The sequence below is a fragment of the Trichoderma harzianum genome, assembly GCF_003025095.1.
Source record: "Trichoderma harzianum CBS 226.95 unplaced genomic scaffold M431scaffold_6, whole genome shotgun sequence".
NCBI classification, from domain to species: domain Eukaryota; kingdom Fungi; phylum Ascomycota; class Sordariomycetes; order Hypocreales; family Hypocreaceae; genus Trichoderma; species Trichoderma harzianum.
Genome location: NW_020209254.1, coordinates 1,553,800 through 1,572,705, shown reverse-complemented (window position 1 = coordinate 1,572,705; position 18,906 = coordinate 1,553,800). Strand labels below are relative to the sequence as shown.

General features: G+C 52.1%; 5 protein-coding genes and 1 non-coding gene across 6 annotated transcripts; 2 read left to right on the top strand and 4 right to left on the bottom strand.

Moving 5' to 3' along the window:
* Positions 1-115: 115 nt before the first annotated feature.
* Positions 116-5,409, top strand: M431DRAFT_5587 (hypothetical protein; the record flags this gene model as incomplete). Its single annotated transcript, XM_024921484.1, has 2 exons — positions 116-3,921; positions 3,993-5,409. 2 exons carry the CDS (start codon positions 116-118, stop codon positions 5,407-5,409), a joined length of 5,223 nt encoding a protein of 1,740 aa, XP_024774662.1.
* Positions 5,410-5,865: 456 nt separating this feature from the next.
* M431DRAFT_t96 lies at positions 5,866-5,947 on the bottom strand. Its single transcript has one exon. It is a non-coding gene; the product is annotated as a tRNA-Thr (tRNA).
* Positions 5,948-6,839: 892 nt separating this feature from the next.
* On the top strand, positions 6,840-8,886 carry M431DRAFT_86082 (hypothetical protein; the record flags this gene model as incomplete). The annotated part of the gene is made up of 2 exons (XM_024923636.1): positions 6,840-7,118; positions 7,222-8,886. 2 exons carry the CDS (start codon positions 6,840-6,842, stop codon positions 8,884-8,886), a joined length of 1,944 nt encoding a protein of 647 aa, XP_024774661.1.
* A 415-nt stretch (positions 8,887-9,301) lies between these two features.
* On the bottom strand, positions 9,302-12,783 carry M431DRAFT_86307 (hypothetical protein; the record flags this gene model as incomplete). The annotated part of the gene is made up of 2 exons (XM_024923658.1): positions 9,302-9,655; positions 10,723-12,783. 2 exons carry the CDS (start codon positions 12,781-12,783, stop codon positions 9,302-9,304), a joined length of 2,415 nt encoding a protein of 804 aa, XP_024774660.1.
* Positions 12,784-16,842: 4,059 nt separating this feature from the next.
* Positions 16,843-17,245, bottom strand: M431DRAFT_434479 (hypothetical protein). Its single transcript, XM_024915134.1, has one exon. The coding sequence runs from the start codon at positions 17,149-17,151 to the stop codon at positions 16,885-16,887; it is 267 nt and encodes an 88-aa protein (XP_024774659.1). The 5' UTR covers positions 17,152-17,245; the 3' UTR covers positions 16,843-16,884.
* Positions 17,246-17,947: 702 nt separating this feature from the next.
* On the bottom strand, positions 17,948-18,847 carry M431DRAFT_508400 (hypothetical protein). The gene has a single exon (XM_024919105.1). The coding sequence runs from the start codon at positions 18,658-18,660 to the stop codon at positions 18,304-18,306; it is 357 nt and encodes a 118-aa protein (XP_024774658.1). The 5' UTR covers positions 18,661-18,847; the 3' UTR covers positions 17,948-18,303.
* Positions 18,848-18,906: the final 59 nt, after the last annotated feature.

Sequence of the window (18,906 nt, the reverse complement as noted above, 5' to 3'; positions counted from 1 at the left end):
CTCGTGTCGTGTTTGGGCTCAGCGTGCGGGTAACCGTCATCTCCCCGTGTCCCGTGTTAGGCGCGAGCCTATGCTTGGTGCTTTCGCTACATCCTAATCTCCAAGAACCTCGACCATGTCTGCGCCATATTGGGGTGCATTGCCCCAGCCCAAGGGCATCCAAAGCCGACGAGTCTCGGCAGACTACACTAATGAATTCTCGCCAAATGACCAGCGACGCTCGCTAGACGTCCAGCCGCAACGCAAGGCGAACCGGGCATCAATCCAGACAACTTACACCGAGGCTCCCACCGACACAACTTTCAGTCCCAACTCCCCGACGTCGGCAGCTGAGTACCAAGGTCTGGCTCCCAGACCAGCCTCGTATCGTGGATTCGGGTTTCAAGAGCAAACATACGAAGGATATGACAGGCAAGATCGACGATCAAATCGTATTCCCGACGATTTCGGTGCCGCCTCTCCAGCTCCCTCTGCCACGGATACTATAATTCGAGGGCCACCTACAAACTACCGCGATCCTTACGCAAACGAATCTCAGCGAGACGTACCGCTGTTGTTTGGTGATAATGTGCCTACCCGCACAGATAGTATTGCATCGCCTAATCAGCTTCAAAGAAGCGCAACAAGCGCAACAACGGGACAGGGCGAACGGCGCAAAAAGTTAACAGACAATCGATCACCCCTCCAGAGGCTTGAGCTGACGCTCGACAGCATGACCAAAGAGGAAAAGAGGGCAAGAGTGGAAGCTGCAGAACAACGGGCCAGAGCGAGGGCTGCAAAGAGGGCTGCCGCCGAAACTGGCGAAAGCCGTCCTCAAACCCTCGACTATCAGTCCTCGCCCTCAGCTCCCAGCCAACGCCAACAACAGCCTCCAGCGGCGATTGAACCAATTAGCCCAGTACCTCAGAGAATAACGCCCCAGCGAGATGCTGTCCCTCCCAAAGATTCGGGCACGCAACCGATATCACCCCCACGACGAATAGCCGAAGACCAATACTACCGTCAAAATCAGGATCCAGCCCCCCGTCAGCCTAGACAACTACCGCAGCCACCGGTGCGTGAGGAGCGCCAGCCGAGGCAGTTACCACAACCGCCTGTACGTGAGGATCCTCAACCAAGGCAATTGCCCCAACCACCCATACGCGATGAGCAGCGCAGAGTTTATCCACAGGAAGCCCCCCGGTCCGATGATCAACGCCGATACTTTAGCCAAGAGTCTCCTCAGCGCCCTCGGGCCAGCATGGACCAGAGACAGTTTGTTCCAGAGACCGATGTTCCTCAGCGCAATCTCAGCTTCCGCGAACGCGATATTTGGCATGAAGCGAAGCCTCTTGACGCAGATGTGAATCAACCGACAAAGGAATCCAGCGGCTTTTCCTTGACACGCAGTGGGAGTAACAAGTTGAAAAAAGACCCCCCAGCGGATGTTTGGCACCGGATACGCGTCGAAGCAGAGCGACGACTGCCACCGGGATCGCAGCCTGGAGAGGCTCAATACAAAGACGCGGCCCAGTCTCCCAGGGCCGCAGCAGGGACAGCACCGCTACCACAAGAACGCAACAGAGAGCCGGCCCCCTTACCTCTTGCGGCAAACAATGGACCGAATGCCCGGCCAGAAACAAAGAGGCATTCCCAGTCTGCTACCGAGGCCGAGATCCAGGCTATGCAACGGCGGGCTACTGAACCCATCTATGCCCGGGAAGAGAGAGGGCTTAATGCCGACTATGCCCCTGCGGCTGCCATTGGCAGGATCATTTACGAGGCGAGTCAAAAAGCCCGAGGACGCTTTCCGCAGCCAAATCCAGCAGCAAAGAGCTTGGAAGATCAGACGGACCATGATCTAATAGAGGATACACAGAAGCCCCAGGAACCCCAGGAGTCACAGATTCCGCATATGCCACAGGAACAGAGGGCGATGCGAATGCCACGGGAACCACAAACGCAGCACATACCACGGGAACCACAAATGCAACACATGCCACAGGAACAGAGGGCAATGCGAATGCCACAGGAACCGCGAATGCCACAGGAACCGCGAATGCCACAGGAACCGCGAATGCTACAACCGCAAATGCTACAACCGCAAATGCTACAACCGCAAATGCTACAACCGCAAATGCTACAACCGCAAATGCTACAACCGCAAATGCTACAGCCACAAATGCCACACATGCCACAGGAGCCACAGGAGCCACAGGAGCCACAGGAGCCAGAGCAGCATCACGAATCAAGACTGGTATTCAAGAATCCAGCAGATATGCACCCTGGCGATGGTCTCTACAATTCTCCTCAGTGGCTGGATGAATGGAAGAAGGGCACTGTCGGTACTCTATCCGGTACTCTTCTCGACCTCAATGGCGGTATGCCAGCTAGATCAGTAGAGAAGATCACTGCTTGGGGGGACAGGGAGCAAGGAGGTCATCACAGAAGAAATGCCAGCATGACGACGAGGCCGCGCAAGGCCGAAGCGTTTGATGGTGAGTATGACAATACGAATGGCGCACCTACTCGATTCAAACCACCCTTGTACCTCAAATGCGGCCCGCTTCTGAGATACTGTGGTATGCGGCATGAACAAGCTCTACCAAGGCCTCGGGGTGCAAATGCTGCTCAAGACCGTGAGATTTGGAGGGGAAGCGTCATGATTGTCACCAATGACGCAGAATCATCCTATGAAATTGCACCAACGCTTCGGCTCTTCGTACAGGATGTTGAATTGTTACCTCCACCTCCACACCAGGTCGATGGCGAACTCTCGCCCGAGTATGTGGATCCCATCGCTGGACATCCCAAGCTTGGTCGCCGTGGTGAGACACTGTATGTTCGGCCTGTGGACCACCTTGAAGAGGGCAGAGATTTGTCACATGTCGAGTCCGAGGATGGACTGTTCGAGACTACAAGGAGTCCGCCAGATGAGCCTTTGCCGCAAGGGCTCAGCGACTACCCCGGATCATTTGCTAGCCGTCGAGGACGGGTAGATATTGATGGGGAGAAGATGCAAAAGTACAAGGACGTGAGGGGCTTCCGTCTTCATGCCGAACGAGGTTGTACGTTCTGGCGGTTCAACATTGAGGTTGAGCTTCGGGAACAGCAACAGCGAATCGCATACCGCATTAACCGTGGCCCAGCCATGGCCTTCTGGGTTCCCGCACGTGGGCAAACAATGAACATGATGTTTTATACTTGCAACGGCTTCAGTCTTACCGTCAATTCTAACGAGATGAGCGGGCCTGATCCCATGTGGCGCGATGTCTTAAACGCACATCAGACACAACCATTCCATGCCATGATTGGCGGAGGAGACCAGATCTACAACGACTGCGTGGCCTACGACAGCCCCCTCTTTGACGAATGGCTGCAAATAAACGTTGCAGAGAAGAAGTTGAACGCAGCTTTCACGCCCGAGTTGCAGGCTGAGCTGGAGTCCTTCTACCTGGAGCGATATTGCAACTGGTTTTCTCAAGGCTTATTCGGATTGGCCACCTCGCAAATCCCCATGGTCAACATGTACGATGACCATGACATATTTGACGGATACGGTTCCTACTCTCACCCGGACATGAGCTCGCCTGTCTTCTCTGGGCTGGGGCGTGTAGGTTTCAAATACTATATGCTCTTTCAACATCAAAGCATTGTGACCGAGACGGAAGCTTCTGAGCCAAGCTGGATCTTGGGTGAACAGCCGGGCCCGTACATCCAAGAGGTTAGCCGCAGTCTTTATATGTCGATGGGTGGAAAGGTTGCTTTACTTGCTGTGGACGCCCGCACCGAGAGAACCGAAGACACGGTCTTGGATGAGAAGACATGGGAAAAGATCACAAGCCGGATGTACGCAGAGATCAGACGGGGACAGGTGGAGCACTTACTCGTGCTCCTAGGCGTTCCCATTGCTTATCCCCGTCTGGTATGGCTGGAGAATATGTAAGTGGCCGAAATTCCTCGGATATAAAACCCTTCCGCTTTTCTATTCTCTCTTGTACTAACAATTGTAGATTGACCTCGAAATTAATGACTCCGGTCAAAGCACTTGGTAGGACAGGAGTGCTCGGTAAACATATGAACAATATTGACGGTGGGTATGAGATTTTGGATGATCTCAATGACCACTGGACGGCCAAGAATCATAAAAAAGAACGCACAATCATCATCGAGGATTTGCAAGATTTGGCTATCGACCGATCTGTTCGAATCACCATCTTGAGTGGCGACGTTCACCTTGGTGCCATTGGCCAGTTTTATTCCAACCCCAAGCTGGGCCTACCAAAGCACAAGGACCCCAGGTACATGCCCAACATTGTATCTTCTGCTATCGTCAATCGCCCACCCCCGGACATTGTTGCCGACATGCTCAACAAGCGCAACAAGGTTCATCACTTTGACAAGCAGACCGATGAGTGCATGATTCCGATTTTCCAAAACGGTGTCGATGGCAAACCGAGGAACAACAAGAATCTCCTGCCTCATCGCAACTGGTGCTCTATTCGCATGTGGACCCCAGGCAGCACGCCGCCGCCCACGCCACCCATGTCTGACCGAGGAAGAAGTCGAAGCCCAGGAGGAGGCGGAAGTTTACTCCGAAGACTTTCCTCTAGGCGACGAAAGTCTACTTCACAACAGCCCTTTGATGTTTCACGGGAATCTGTGCGTGGACCTCGACCTCCTATTTCCGGAGGAGGTGGCCTCTTCAAGAACTTTTCTCGACGAAACTCGGTTGATCAACAACGCCCCGGAGGGGGAGTGACTCGAACAATGTCACTTGGTCGCGGAGAGGCGGCACAGCAAAGGGCTGACATGGCATACCACGGACACTATGGTAGCCAGGGTCAATTCGATGAAAACAACATGAGTGGTCAATGGAGCGGCGAGTTTGACGGCGGATACATAGACCACCGAGCCCAGGCCCAGCAACCACGTCCTTCGGGCCTCCGTGGAGGTGGTGGTAGTGATTACGATGAGTTCTCGGCGGGCGATGAGGCCCAGTTCATGGCGCAAACGCCTCGACGAGCGCAGACCGTCAATTACCACGCCGGCCCTGCTGGCAACTACGAAGTGGATGACCCATCGGCGCCTCGCCCTTTCCATCGAACGCCTACCGGGCTGTCAACAAAAGAAGTGAAACAAGCCGAGAAGCACGAGGTTAACCTGGAAGGAGGTCTGGACATTTCTCTGAACATGGAGGTGAACCCCAAGGACCCCACAGGCATTACCGTCCCATACCGAATTTTGGTGCCCAAGCTGTTTTATGAATATTCGTCCAAGGACGATCTGTTCCAAGCAGCGGAGCCAACTGGCATTAAGAAGTTCCTTAGCTTTAGAAAGAAGCCTAAGGCCCCTTCTGCAGAGCTTGAGGGAGAGCAAACGGAAGAGATGGGATATGATGATAGTGAAATGTACGACGATAGATACTAGAGATGGTATATATCGGTACTTTGGAAGCGTGGTACTTATTATTTTTCTTCTTCTTTTTATTTTTCGTATTTATGAGTTTGGGGGACGGGTATTTAAAAAGTCTTGTAATGGCATTTTGGCGTATTTATGAGTAGCCTCTGGAATCTTTCGATTGAGTATATGGATGGCTCTAGATACCTTTTTTCCCCTTGGATATTTGGATTATTGGACATGATAGTACAGGACTCCATATGTGGAGGATGAGTAGAAAAGGAGAGATTGTATCTATTCACTATACATACATACATGCCTTTTTGATGCTTAATGTGAAATTGTGCATCCTAGAGACAACTGTTTGCATGCCAGCTGAAATAAAACTATGATTGATCTTTTAAACCAGATCAAGTACGTCGTAAAGTACAAGAACAGCAGCGAGAAAAAAAAAGGAGTGCAATGGGGAAAAATGCAAAAAAAGAATGCCCACTATCAGAGTCGAACTGATCACCTTGTCATGTCAAGTATTTACTAGTGACACGCTATACCGCTTAGCCAAGCGGGCAATTTGAGCTATGATAGGCTGCATCTTGTTAGCATTTATATACCTAATAACTTCGAACAACCCATGTTGATTCTCGTTTACTTGGGCTGCAAGGAGTATTTTATCCAATTTGAGCCACCTGCCTAGTACGGGGTAACAAATCGACGTCCGGTGCTACCCAACCACCCTGGCGGATCAAGAATTGAGGGGAAAGAGGAAGCATGGCATGTGGAATTCATGCTTTGTGAGGTAATTTGCTTACGAATATGCTTTGATAGTAAATTGTTTTGTCATTGAAACTGTGCAGTGCTGTAAAAGCACATTCACATGTTGGCCATGTGCTCAGTATCCAATGCCTAGGTCCATCAAATGTTGCCCCCCAGAAGCCTCCTATAACTTCAGCGCCGCCGGAGGATTAGGGGAGGGAGAGGTTGCTAGCGGCCCCGCCCCAGGCCCAGAACTCGCCTGTGTCTCGGAGCATATTTCCCCCCCATATTACGGAGTACTGTGCTATACTGTAGATGTACGAGTATGCGCCTGTACCCAACCAGACGTCAAAATCATTTTCCCATTTGATGCAACTTCAACTGCTGCCTCCCATCGCATCGCCATTGACGCATCTCAGATGGCTTGCCTGTGCTTATTATGCGGGCCTTGCATTGATTGATTAATTGAGCGAAGCGCTTCTTTGTCCTGTCCTTTCAAAGACCCAGCACGGGGTTCAAAGGCACTGCTGCACAGACCCCGGACTTTTGCAACACCGACTGTGCTGTCATCATCTTGCCTGCGCCATCTATACCACCTTATATCCATTTGGATATCTGCATCCCACCAGCCCCAGCCCCGTCCATACGTCCCCGTCACTGGCAGAACTGGCTGGCTACGCGTCAACGAGCTGCAATTGGGGCCCAAAATGCCCCCCTCCAACCTCTCCGTGGCAGAGGAGATCTACGGCGGCGTCGCCACGCTGCTGCAGCTGCTGTGGAAATGGATCAAAGGGCCGGGCATGCACAGGGCTGCCATCGTCGCCGCCGCGGTGATGCGCCAGGTCAAGCGGAACATGACGTCCAAGAGGCTGCTGAGCTTCCCGCATCTGCTGGCCTTTTTCTGGATGCTCCTTTTGCTGTGGGGAGAGCGCTGGATCTACACTAACCATGTCAACGTCTGCGACTGGAAGAGCTGGGAGAAGTGGGTGAGTTTTGTACCTTGATATTGATGGCCCCCCTTGCTTGAATATGGATGGCTATGGGATGTAGCAGTGAAAAGAGACAATGGCTAACTGACTTCTCAACCAGCCTAAAGGTGCAACTCCCCATCACCTCGTCCTCATCGCCGACCCTCAAATCCTCGATCCTCACACCAACCCCGACTGGCCATCAGCGGTGCTGGCCACCGTCGTCACCATCACCGACAGATATCTTAAGCAGAGCTACAATGCGCTGCTACATAAGCTGCACCCAGACAGCCTGTTCTTCCTGGGTGACATGCTAGAGGGCGGCCGCGAGTGGAAGACGAGGCAGGGCCTCTTTGTCGATCCCAAATGGGGGGTGCGTGGACGCACGGCAAAGGAGCAGAGATGGGTCAAGACGTGGCATCGAAAGTACGGCGACGACTTTTGGCTCCAGGAATACCGACGCTTTGGGGAGATTTTCTTTGACAACTGGAATATCGCAGGCAGTAAGCCGGGTCCATGGCAAAGAGGCAGGAAGCTGGTGGCGAGCTTGCCCGGAAACCATGACCTCGGCTTCGGCGCCATGGTCCAGGTGCCGGTAAGAGATCGCTATCAGGCATATTTTGGAGATGGAAACCGAGTTGACATTGTGGGAAACCATACCATTGTCTCGGTCGACGCTGTCTCCCTGAGCGCGGGAACGTCTACTCAGAGAGACAACCATGACCTGTCGTCTATCTACGGCCCCGTCCACGAGTTCCTAGACGGTGTTCAATCTACAAAGCGGAAGATGGCGCAGAACGAGCTAAAGTTCTGGTACGGCGTTGAACGGGGGATCAAGTTCAAGCACCACGTCGAGGAGCTGGACAAGGCAGACTTGACCCGATGGTCGAGAGATCCCGGGCCAGGCGCTGCCGACTTCCCCACGCTTCTCCTTACTCATGTTCCGCTCTATCGTGAGCCTGGTACGCCCTGTGGCCCGCAACGTGAGCACTGGCCGCAGAAGAAAGGATCCGACGAGAAAGATCCTGCCAATGCTATATCAGTGGTGGCTGGGTACCAATACCAGAACGTGCTTTCGGAGGAGGATTCCGTCAAGCTCGTCAAGAGTATCGGCAACGTCGTTCATGCCTTCTCCGGCGACGACCACGACTACTGCGAACTCGTACACTCTGACGCCAAAGAGAATGTGCGGGAGATTACCGTCAAGACGATGAGCATGTCACAGGGCGTGCCAACCCCAGGCTTTCTCATGGTCAGTCTCTACAACCCAATCGACAAGGATGGCAAACCCCTTCCCGGTTCACCCGAGAAGACGGTACAGACTCATCTGTGCCTTTTACCAAATCAACTCGTCAAATACATGAACTATATCGCCTTCTGCATCTTCTCCCTCATCCTCCTCGCCGTCAGAGCCTTTTTCGTTCCCGTCCTACGCCTCACCCCGTTTGCCCTGCCGCCCGAACGAAGGGGCGCTAGCCTCCCCATCTACAAAGACAAGGTCGAGCCGCCGATCACGCCCTCGTCTAGCTCGAGCAATGGCGCCAGTAACACACGCTGGGCTGGTAAAAAGGGCAAACACAGACCTCGAAGGAGCCTGGCTGACGGCAAGTGGCCGCGGATCACGATCAACGAAGACTACTACGACACCAGCAGGTCGTGGAAAACAACGACCGGCAGGGGGGATCGGTTCTCGGTCAAGGTCATGGTCACAGAGATGTGGACAACAACGTGGAGAGTAACTTGGATCGCGGTGCTGATTTGGATTTACCTGATAAGGAACGGCTAAAGTGCCCATTTTGGAACTTGGAGCGGCCGGCGAAAGATGAGATAGAATGAACGAGTCTTGTATTTTATTTTATTTTCTGCATATGGACTGGGCTTGTAGATGCTGCATTGCATTGCATTACTTACTAGGTACTTAATTATCGATGGGGAAAATTTATTTGTATGTGTTTTGGCAAGCGGGTGGGAGGAGATGCATGATCAGGACAAATGGCTAGAACAGGTTTATACCAAGCATTCAATACCGGAGTGTACCCTCATTTGTGTCAATTTTATATATATTTCACAGGGTTTAATACCAATAGGCAATAATCATAATTATAATACGACAAACCACCTTGAAATCTCAATCCTCACGCCCCATATACTGCCTTGACCCTCTCTCTCTCACTCTCACACAAACACTTTCTCCTCCTCACTCACCTCGCCCTCCTCCCCACCCCAATCCTCCCATCCCTCTCCTCCCTGTTCCTCCTCGCCCTCCCCTCCGCATCCTCCTGCACGCCCTCCATCGCCTGCCCGAGCCCGAGATCCCCCATCGCCGCCGTGGTCTGCTGCGTCGCCGCCTCCGCCCCTCCTCCAGTGTTAGCTGCTCCTCCTCCTGCTGCCTTGGACGTGGCCCGCGCCTGGACCTCAGCCGCGTGAGCCTTCTGCGCCGCCAGGAGTGCCTCGCTCGCGCGCCGGTCCTCGTACGCGGCGATGTCCTCGGCTGTGATTTGCAGCGTTGTCGGTGGGCGGCGGAGCATTGTTGTTGTGGGGTGTTTTATGTCTTTCTCTTGTATTACTCTTTCCGGAGAAGAAAGTGGACAGATGTGTCCTTTGGATAGTTGGTAAAGAAATCCGCGACTGAGCTTTCCCTTTGATGATGCTGGTTATTGTCGACTCTGCTTGTGCACTTTTATATGTGTGTACGTGAGAGTTTGCTAGAGAACGCGCTCTGTGCCTTGTACTGGGGCCTTCTTTGTGTGTCAGAAATGACAACAAATGTGAAGAGACATATGTCGACGGTTGTAATAGAAGGAGCTCAGACGGGAAGTGTGTGAATTTCTCTTGACGTCGTGTGTAGATGTTGAAAGTTGAAAGTGTTCACTGGCGATTGAGGATGTAAAAGGTGAGATGGGATCGAGTGAGGTCAAGGGAACTAGAGACAAGCGCCGCCAGCTAATGCGCCACGGAAATCGCAGCCATGGTGGGGGAACTCGGGCAGCTACAGGACTTTTTTGATGAATTATCAGATCACACGCAATTCACACAGTTAGGCATGATGAATGCTAATTACTTTAACAATAATAATACATTATACGGTTTTGTTAATTACTATTACAGCCTAAGCTCAACACATCTTACACAATAGCAGCATAGAATATTACACGCCGGCTTGGACAAAAATAATCGCTGTTCGCGTTGTGGTATCATTCAACAACTGGTATCTGCCTCCATAAAGACCGACTCAGCTCTCAACTTCCAAGCTCATGCAATGGTATATAATTGACAAAGGAAATGAAATGCGGCGTTTGGCACATGATTCAACCAAAATCCCAAGCCATCACATCATGCAAAAATTCAAATCAAAACAATATCCCCCAGTATATCATGCAACACTTCAATACGTGTCATCAACCTTGAATCCAAGGAATGCCTCGAGGCCATGGGACATGGCCTGCTTTGAGCCCCCAGCTCCCTCGCCGTCCATCTCGCCGTCCATCTCGCCCTCCGCTGCCGCCGGCCAAGGACCGTCCATGCTATCCGTCGTATAAATGCTAGCACTGTAGGTGCTCTCGCAGCCGTTGCGAAGCTGCTTAATAGTGTCAAAGATGTGGTGTTGCTCTTGGGCGCTCACAGGGGTCTTGAGCTCCGCATCAGCATCCGTCTGCACTGTCGAGGGTGTTGATGCAGCTGATGTCATGCTGCCAGCCGAGTCTCGCTGTGCTGATCGCTCCGACTTCTTCTCCGAGGCGATAAGCTCGCCAGGAGTTTCGAAGCCAAACCCTTCAAACCAAGTAGTCACCTCTTCAGCCATATGGCTCTCCTCTTCATCTGCCTGTACAAGCTCTTCTGGGAATAGCCCGTCCAAGTCTTCAGCGGCACCACCCAGAATCGCCGTTTGGAATTGCGTCCAATCAACGTCCCGATCGCCTTCCACTGCCTCTACTGTTGCCACTGAGTTGCGACTGCCAGCGTCACTGAGGACAATGGGCCCGTGTCTGAAGGACGGGCTGGTCCTGGTGAAAGGGGTGCTGTTGTATTGAGTGGTTTCGTCTTTGATTTCTGAGGCATGGTTCCAGCTGTGGCTTCGACGGTGGCCAGATGCCTTTGAGCTCCTGTTGCTGTCCGAGGCAGACCGGAAGCCCTCTGGGATAGGAGGCAATAGTGGCATTGTCGGAGCTCTGGCCACAAATCTGGCTGGATTCTTGGGGGGCACCACCGGCAACGAGCTGGTTGATGAGGCGTCATCGTCTTCAACAATGGCTTCTTCTGTCTCCGGAAGCAATAGCTGCGGCACCAGCATTTTCCCAGGTAGAATCCTGTCCCTATCAACCTTTGAAGGAGACTTCGGTGAGACGTCGCCGTGGATGATTTCCGGAGAGATAATTGGCGAGTGGGGTGGCGGGACAGTGATTTCGAATGGTAGAGCTCTCATTTTAATGTCAGCCCTGCTCATTGGCACAGGCGACGCCCCTCTGTCTGGCCACTGGAAAGAGTCACGGAACACTGGGCTTTGTTCCTGCTCTGTAAGTGGGCCTCCAAAATGACGGGGTATCATGGCAGAAGTATCTGATGCCGCTTTCATACGTCTTTCTTTGGCTTTTTGTTTGTTCGCTTGTTTGTTCGCAGCCTTGCTGTTGTCTTGGCCATTCCAGATGGCCTCGATTTGGGCGGGCGTCATAGGCTTTTTCTCGGCCTTCTCAGTCTTCTCAGTCTTTGAATGCTGTGCTTTGAACATCTCTGCCATGTTCTCTGTCAGGGTCCACCGAGATGACCGCACATGTTTGCGTGACTCTATATCAGCCGTCGCTTGACTTGGTCGTCTATGAATAGGAAAATGAAAGGAACTGGAAACAGATGGTTTTCGCGCCACACCAGAAGACACAGACCCATGGCTGGTTGCCCTGCAGCTGGACCGGCGACCAGGAATTACCGGCACTGGTGTGGCCTCAGAGTATACAGATGCATTGGATGAAGCTACATTTGTGCCTGCATCTGTGGGTTCGTGCGCCTGTTCGGCTTCCTCCGAAAGCTGATTGGTCGCAGCGGCGATGGTGGTGGTGACCGCCGCTGTCGTAGTGTTTGCCTGCAGCTTGTGCTCAGATTGTTGGCTAAGGCGCCGCATCTCTCTGATGGAAGGGCCAGGGAAGGGTGAAAATGGCCGCAGTATGCTGCGGCTCCGACTGGGGCGGTGACTAGACGGACTGCTCTTTTCTAGAACTGTGCCTTCGAAAAGATCCTCCTCGGGCCGCTCAGGTCGGTGTGGAGGGTAAGGAATTGAAGGCGGGTCTGTTGGAGCAGGTTCTGATGTCGCTGCATTTCTCTCACTGTTACCAACAGAAGAAAGCTTCCTGTGATGAAAAGCAGCATCGCTTTCATAACTGCCGCGCGAGAAGGAAGGAGTAGTTGGTGTCGAGACTGCGGGTTGTGATGAGGCGGAGGATGAAACTGCTGATAGGCGGCGAAGGCTTTTGGTGCTCCGCAGAATCGTAGAGGCAACGGAGTCTTTTCTCCTATGAGGAGAAAACCATGATCGTGACCGCTGTTGCTTCTTGTCTTTGGCTGAGTCCTCAGATTCGGCCGCAGACTCATTGGCCTTGGCTGTCTCGACCGCCTTGGCGCGTGAGTGGGAACGAAGCAGTCCTAGTCCACCTGACTCCCTGTGGAAGTCCAGCCGCTTTGTTAATTTGGTCATCTCGGCGAGTAAGTAGCCAGAGATGGAATTGAGACGTGTTGCAGTATGTATAAAATAGTAGCGCAAAAAGGCAACTGCGCAGGGTATCAAGAAGAAGAAGAAGAAACGGCGAACAGGTCGGGAGAACGCAGGATTGAACGGCCGAGTGAGATTGCGCGGAAGATTCCAACTCCTACCAGGCGCGGGCGATAGGAAGGGTGGAGCTGTGGGTAGGCATGGTAGTATCACCAAGTGTCGCTGCGTTGGCCCGGAGTAAAAAGAAGCGATTCGAGTTTGCTGTTTGGCGGATTGCGTGCGTTGCTCGCTTTCTCTTTGTGTCGCTGGATTTGTTCGCGCCGGGTGTTGGGGGTGAACAAGTAGCGGGCTAAGGAAGGCTAAAAGGACCTATGGCGTTTTTGTGGCAACGGCCGGCCAGGAAAAGAAAAAAGAAAGGAAAAGACAAAGGCCTCCACGATGGAGGAGGGGATTGGAAAGATTGTATATGTATGTATAAGGTATGTAGTGTGTAGGAGTGAGGCTTCTCGATTTGCGTGGGGAGAGTTGACTTAAGAGGCAAGTCCATCCATATCATGCCATGTCCATCATCCTTGGATCCCGGCATGCATTGGCCTTGGAGGCTCCTTCCCTTGCAACCACCCAAACAGCCAAAGGTACCACCTGTGCTGCAGCAGTACGATTGCAGTACAGGCAGTACGAGTACGGTACCAGGTACTTGTCCGGAGTACCTCTTGCTAGCAGTTTGGCCGATGGGGCTAGACCGGGGCTGCAACGAACCAATGGCTGTCATTGGAGCAATTGATGGCGTCTTGGTTGGGGGCAGGCACAAGGGCAGGCTGGGGCCACCTCGGAGCTGCTTTAGCTCCCAAAGCCAAGCCTAACCGAGACGTCCGGCCCGCCAGACCAGTCCTAGCGAGGAAGTAGTTTCTACCTGCAGCCGTGCTTGTTCGGTTTCCCTCTTTGCGTGCAATTTGGCTAATCAGGGAGATTTGCAGAGTTAAGATGATGGACGCATCTTCAGCTCGGGCTCACGATCCACTGGGAGAGACCAGATGCCCGTGTTCGTAATTGAACAGAAGCAAGCACAGCACGGCAATATGCGGCAGCACCGCTCGGAGCCAATAGCGCCCTTTTCGGGCTCGAAATATTGGCATTTGATGCATTCAGCTCTTGGGTTCATTGTGCACGGCAGTGGCGGAGTGGATCAAATGGTGGCCAAATCACTCTCTCTGTCTCTGTCTCTCTACTGACATCAAATATCTCTCAAAGATAGTGTAATCTATTGCACTGGATAAAGAAGGCGACGGACGCAACGCCGTTGCACGAGCCTGACGGAGTCGTGGCCTTTGACTTCCACCAGGTACATCCGGAGTAATAGGCGGCAATGGCGCTGTTGATTCGTTAGCGACGGCGGCCATTGCAGAGGTGCCCCTAGCTAGGCGGGTTAGCACCCCAAGAGGCCTAGCGCGCTGTAACTTGTAAGTAAACCCGCCCACAAAGGCACTTGAAGCAGTTCAGATGCCGCTTTGCTCCCCACAGAGACCCCCAAAAGGGCCCCAAAAGCTGTCAGCTGCTGCTACGTTGAGTCTCTGGGCAAGGACATCTCGCCGAGAGCAGTCGACAGTCGTTCATGGGCCATGCTTGATGCTACCTGTACATACGGATACATGTACGAGGACGGTCCGTCCATCTCCATCCCAGCTCTGGTCGCGGCCCCGCATTTGCGTTGCAGGACGGACAGAGAAGATGCAGAGAACTTGATATCGGTGCATGTTTCTTCTACAGTATGTACTGCATGTAGATAGTACGGCTAGCACTCGTTTACTACGGAGCTTGGACATGGAACATGGAACGTGGAGCTTTCAGGCAGCGAGTAATGGGAAGCAAGGGGAGGGCAAGTTGAATCAGAACTAACTCATTGATGCCAGACATGGTACATGAGTGAGCAAGGTAAGTCAGTACCAGGTACCCCATAACAGCATTGACAGTAAGAGTGCTAGGCGCATGTATTACGAAATGCCAACTTGAAGTGTTCCATGTCATGATCCAATGTTCTCGACTTCGCTCAGCTATCGCCTTAGTAGATGCTATACCATTTAATATTGCAATAGGTACTCTTGCTATTGCCAGTAGTAAATCCGCTACCATCCACCGTCATATATATTGCGGAATGGAGACAGTATATACTATTGCCAGCACTATTTGCCCACTGTGATCACGCTGATTGCAGAAAAAAAAAAATAACTGATCAAATGCGCAATCAGATACGGAGTACCGTCCGTGCCAAAAGTGCCCCAGGGAGCACGTTAGCACCGCTTCACCGTAAGTCTTTCAGTCCATCCCTCCGTCTCTGCTTGCATCAGTACCTTGGTTTGTCTCTGGCACACCTCCACAGACCACAGGTTTGCAACAAATGTCATGTTGATATTATCTACGGTATTATACTCGGTACAACAGGCGCATCACTTGGCCAGCTGTGCACAAGACGAGATGGACGGGCCGATGCCACCATGCGAGCGACTTGAACTTTGCCCGCCCAGTTGCTTCACATCGCGGGGTACGTACCCACCGGCATGGAGCATTCTGTAACTGCCAGTGGTTTCCGCCAAGGTGCACGATCCCCTTTTTTCCCTGCTTCTGGAAGGCCAGTGAAAACAAGGATTAATTGTTTGTGTCAATGTGTTTGTTGCCAAACGTTTTACGCCTCCGTGGTTATCTTTAGAAACAACATAATGCACAGATACAGTACTCGTGTGTACAGCAAAGTTCAAGCCCAGATCTGGAATCCTCCCTCCCCTACGGACCATCCCGGCTGACTTGAGTAGTGGCGCCCAGCTAATGGCGCTAGCGATTACGCTCCGTCGATGGTCCCCGCGAATTCAAAGTCAATCCAAGAGGCCTTTTATCCTCATCCGCTCTCGGTGAGTCCGCCACAGCGTGGCCGCCATGTCGCCTTAGCAGCGGCATCGGGGCCTTTTAGTCCACAAGGAATTACTCGTGTGTCCTCGTAGATGTTCGGCATCTGACGGTCAGTGGGCGAGACATGCGCTGAGGGATTTGAACGAGGTGAGGCGAGGCGAGGCGAGGCGAGACGCAGACGCTGTCATCGTTGTCGGTATCATATCCATCCTACCTGACATGCATGAAGTGCAAGGACCAACGGGGGCACGGAGCGAGTCGTGTTCTCTGCCTCATCCACATTATGCTCAAGACAAAAGAGAAGGGGATGCTCGAAAAAGAACAACTGATAAAAAGAAAATGGAAAAAATGGAAAAAGGAACAAAGGGAAAATAGGCAATGCAGGCATTTCGGCATCAGCGTATCCCGCTAGTGCCGAAGCAAGCACGGTCAATCGGAGGAATCAAATCGCAGCCCAGGCAATTAATCCAGCATCCATGCAGCCATCCTTCGGAAGCCGACAGCAGACGATCTGGGCGATTGACGGCCTGAGATGGATGCCATGCACGTACTTTGTACCACTCGGACTAGCAACGAGTCACCAGGCTCTTCCATCCACTAATCCTTGTCCCACAAGCGTCGGATCCCACGCTGCCAGCCAGCCGAACATGATTCGCAGCCGGCAAATACTGCGAGTACCTACGGAGCAGAATAGCCAACGACTCTTCCAATGACAATAGCCCAGCACAGCTATTCAGCCATGCTTGTCCGGGCTTACACGGCCACGTCGCCTGGGCCGCCAGCTGGGCCGCCCTTCAAAGGCAAATTGCCAGAAACGAAGGGCGGCCACGTTCAAAGACTCACAGACTCACTCAGCAAGCCGTTTTCATCTTACACGCCAATTAGTGCATGCTCCTACATACTCGTACATGGGCAATAGCCAGAGACAGTAGGTGTCATCCCCATTGTTACCCCTCACGTCAAGATAGCGCTGCCCACATGCGTCTGCCGAGCGACAACTACAGTACATACAACGGCGAGATAGTTCTAGATCCCGAGGCAGGCGAAAAAAGCAAAGCACGACAGAGCGGCCATTTCTTGTTTGCCTCGGCGGGGCTTTGAACATCTTTGCTGCAACCAGCTTGGAGGCGATCAAAAGGCCAGGATTGCTCATACTTGCATGTGCATATTGCCTATTGCCAGCTTCTAGCACCCAAACAAAGCAGCATGCAAAGCACACACATACTGCCGCATACTGCCGGTAGGTATGGATGGACACGGTTGTTCACCGAGTGGCATCCATGTCTCTTCTCTCGACCCAACCGCGGCAGTATCATCGTATACTCGTACTCTCTCACCCTGCTGCTGACGGATGAAACAAATTCGCATCCTACCGCCCAAATCGACCCCGAGGCTTAGAACAGCACCAAGCACATATCCGGCAAGTCCACAGCAGTCCGAGTTCCATGTCATACCAGCGCATCCCGCTCAATACGCTCTCGTTACTCTGACATCACCAAAAATCCATCGGTATTCCTTCTACAGTAGGTGACAACCACTTGGGTGGTCCGATAATAGCATCCGCCCCATGCCATTGTCCATGTCCCCATGCTATGTCGTGCGAATTTGCGTGGCAATGACAGGTAGCTTCTCACGAGGCCATGTTGCATCGAGCATCGAGGGTAAAGCCCAAACCTCAATCTGCCTGCTGCCTTAGTCCATCTCGCATGCAAGAAAAAAAAAAACAAGTAACAAAACAGCCGGGGTGGTTATGTATGATCGAAGCGGCTATTTCGCGTCGGCAGAAGAAGAAAGAAAAAAAATACCGCTCAGGCCATCTTTTTTTGTCATTTCTTGCATGCTGCCCTTGTCGAGAGAGGCAGCTCCTAGTAGAAGTTTTTTTTTCTTGCTATTTCTTGGTCCTATTGTTTTTTTTTTTCTTTTTCTTTTGTCTCTCGCACGCTTTAGCCAGACCTAGCGCCCGCATGTTTCGCCGATGAAACCACTTATTCCGGACATCTCGGTGTTTTATTTCGTTTAATATAAAGATAGATGCCTGCTGTGCTTAGTTTGTCAAATGATTCGACACCACGCCACTGAAACGTCGCAGGCTTATAATGGACTCACCATCGTAGCCATTTAAACCCCGGGGAGCGGGCGATGTGGTAGTATCATTACAAATGTACGTAATTACGCTATTTGACCTACCAGACCAGGTAACAAGCCTATTGTCATACGCGGGGAAGCTTTTAATAGCCAAGGTCACTGTGGAAACATGTTGATTTTGTTTGGAATATTTTGTCGATTCGAGTCCTGAGTCTATTCAAAGCGATTATTGCTGTAACTAATCCCATCATGCCGCCGTATTCCCTCCCTCAAAATAATACCAAAGAAATGCACCCCCAATGCTTGTAATCCATATAGTAAAAATCATATCCTCAAGTACAATCTAGCTGTAAATGCCCTATTCCGTCGTCGTCATGCCGAATTGTAGTGTAATCTGTCTTTATATTAGTAGTTAGGTAGCATCAACACCAATGAAACCAGCGCATTGAAGCTGTTCACGGACGCTCATACCAAATATCTCCTCCCCTCCATCACATCTCCCTTCTCTTCCCCATACCCTCACAACACCCAATTCGCCTCCATCATCCCCCTCGATGTCCCCGTCTTCAAAAACGAGGCAGCCGCATGCCTTGGGAACGTTACCCTCAACGCCTCCCTCTTCTCCGCAGCACCCGTCCCACCTTCAATCAGAGGCTCGCAGTCTTCCTCGACCCGGCTCTTCCCTTCTTCTAGTATCCTGACTGCCGCGTCGCTCGTCTTGTAGGCGGTGCGGTTGCCGCAGCACATGGTGAGCCAGCTTTTGATGGACTGGAGGACGTCTGCGTGCCATGAAATGGGGGGTTTAGGGTTGTAGAAGAGAGGGTTGGGGAGCTTCTCGGGCTCGGAGTCAAGTCGGATGCCTTTTGATTGAAACATTATGTCGAATGGGTGATATGCTCAGATAATGTAGGTAAAGGGAGGCACAAAGTTGAAGTCTTCCCAAAGCCGTCAACAACTAACACAGAGACATCGCTTTCGCCTATGCAAAATGTGTGAATAGCTTCATACAAGAAGAGAATAAAGGAAGTAGGATATAAAAAAAAAAAAAGCGCTTGTATGCCACGGGGTTAACGAGCTCTAAATAAAGAGAATCTCATCTCACAGCCCAACCTCCTATCCGCC

Coding starts and splice junctions, on each gene's coding strand:
- M431DRAFT_434479 (XM_024915134.1), bottom strand. CDS start 17,151: ATGACATGGAACTCGGACTGCTGTGGACTTGCCGGATATGTGCTTGGT.
- M431DRAFT_508400 (XM_024919105.1), bottom strand. CDS start 18,660: ATGTTTCAATCAAAAGGCATCCGACTTGACTCCGAGCCCGAGAAGCTC.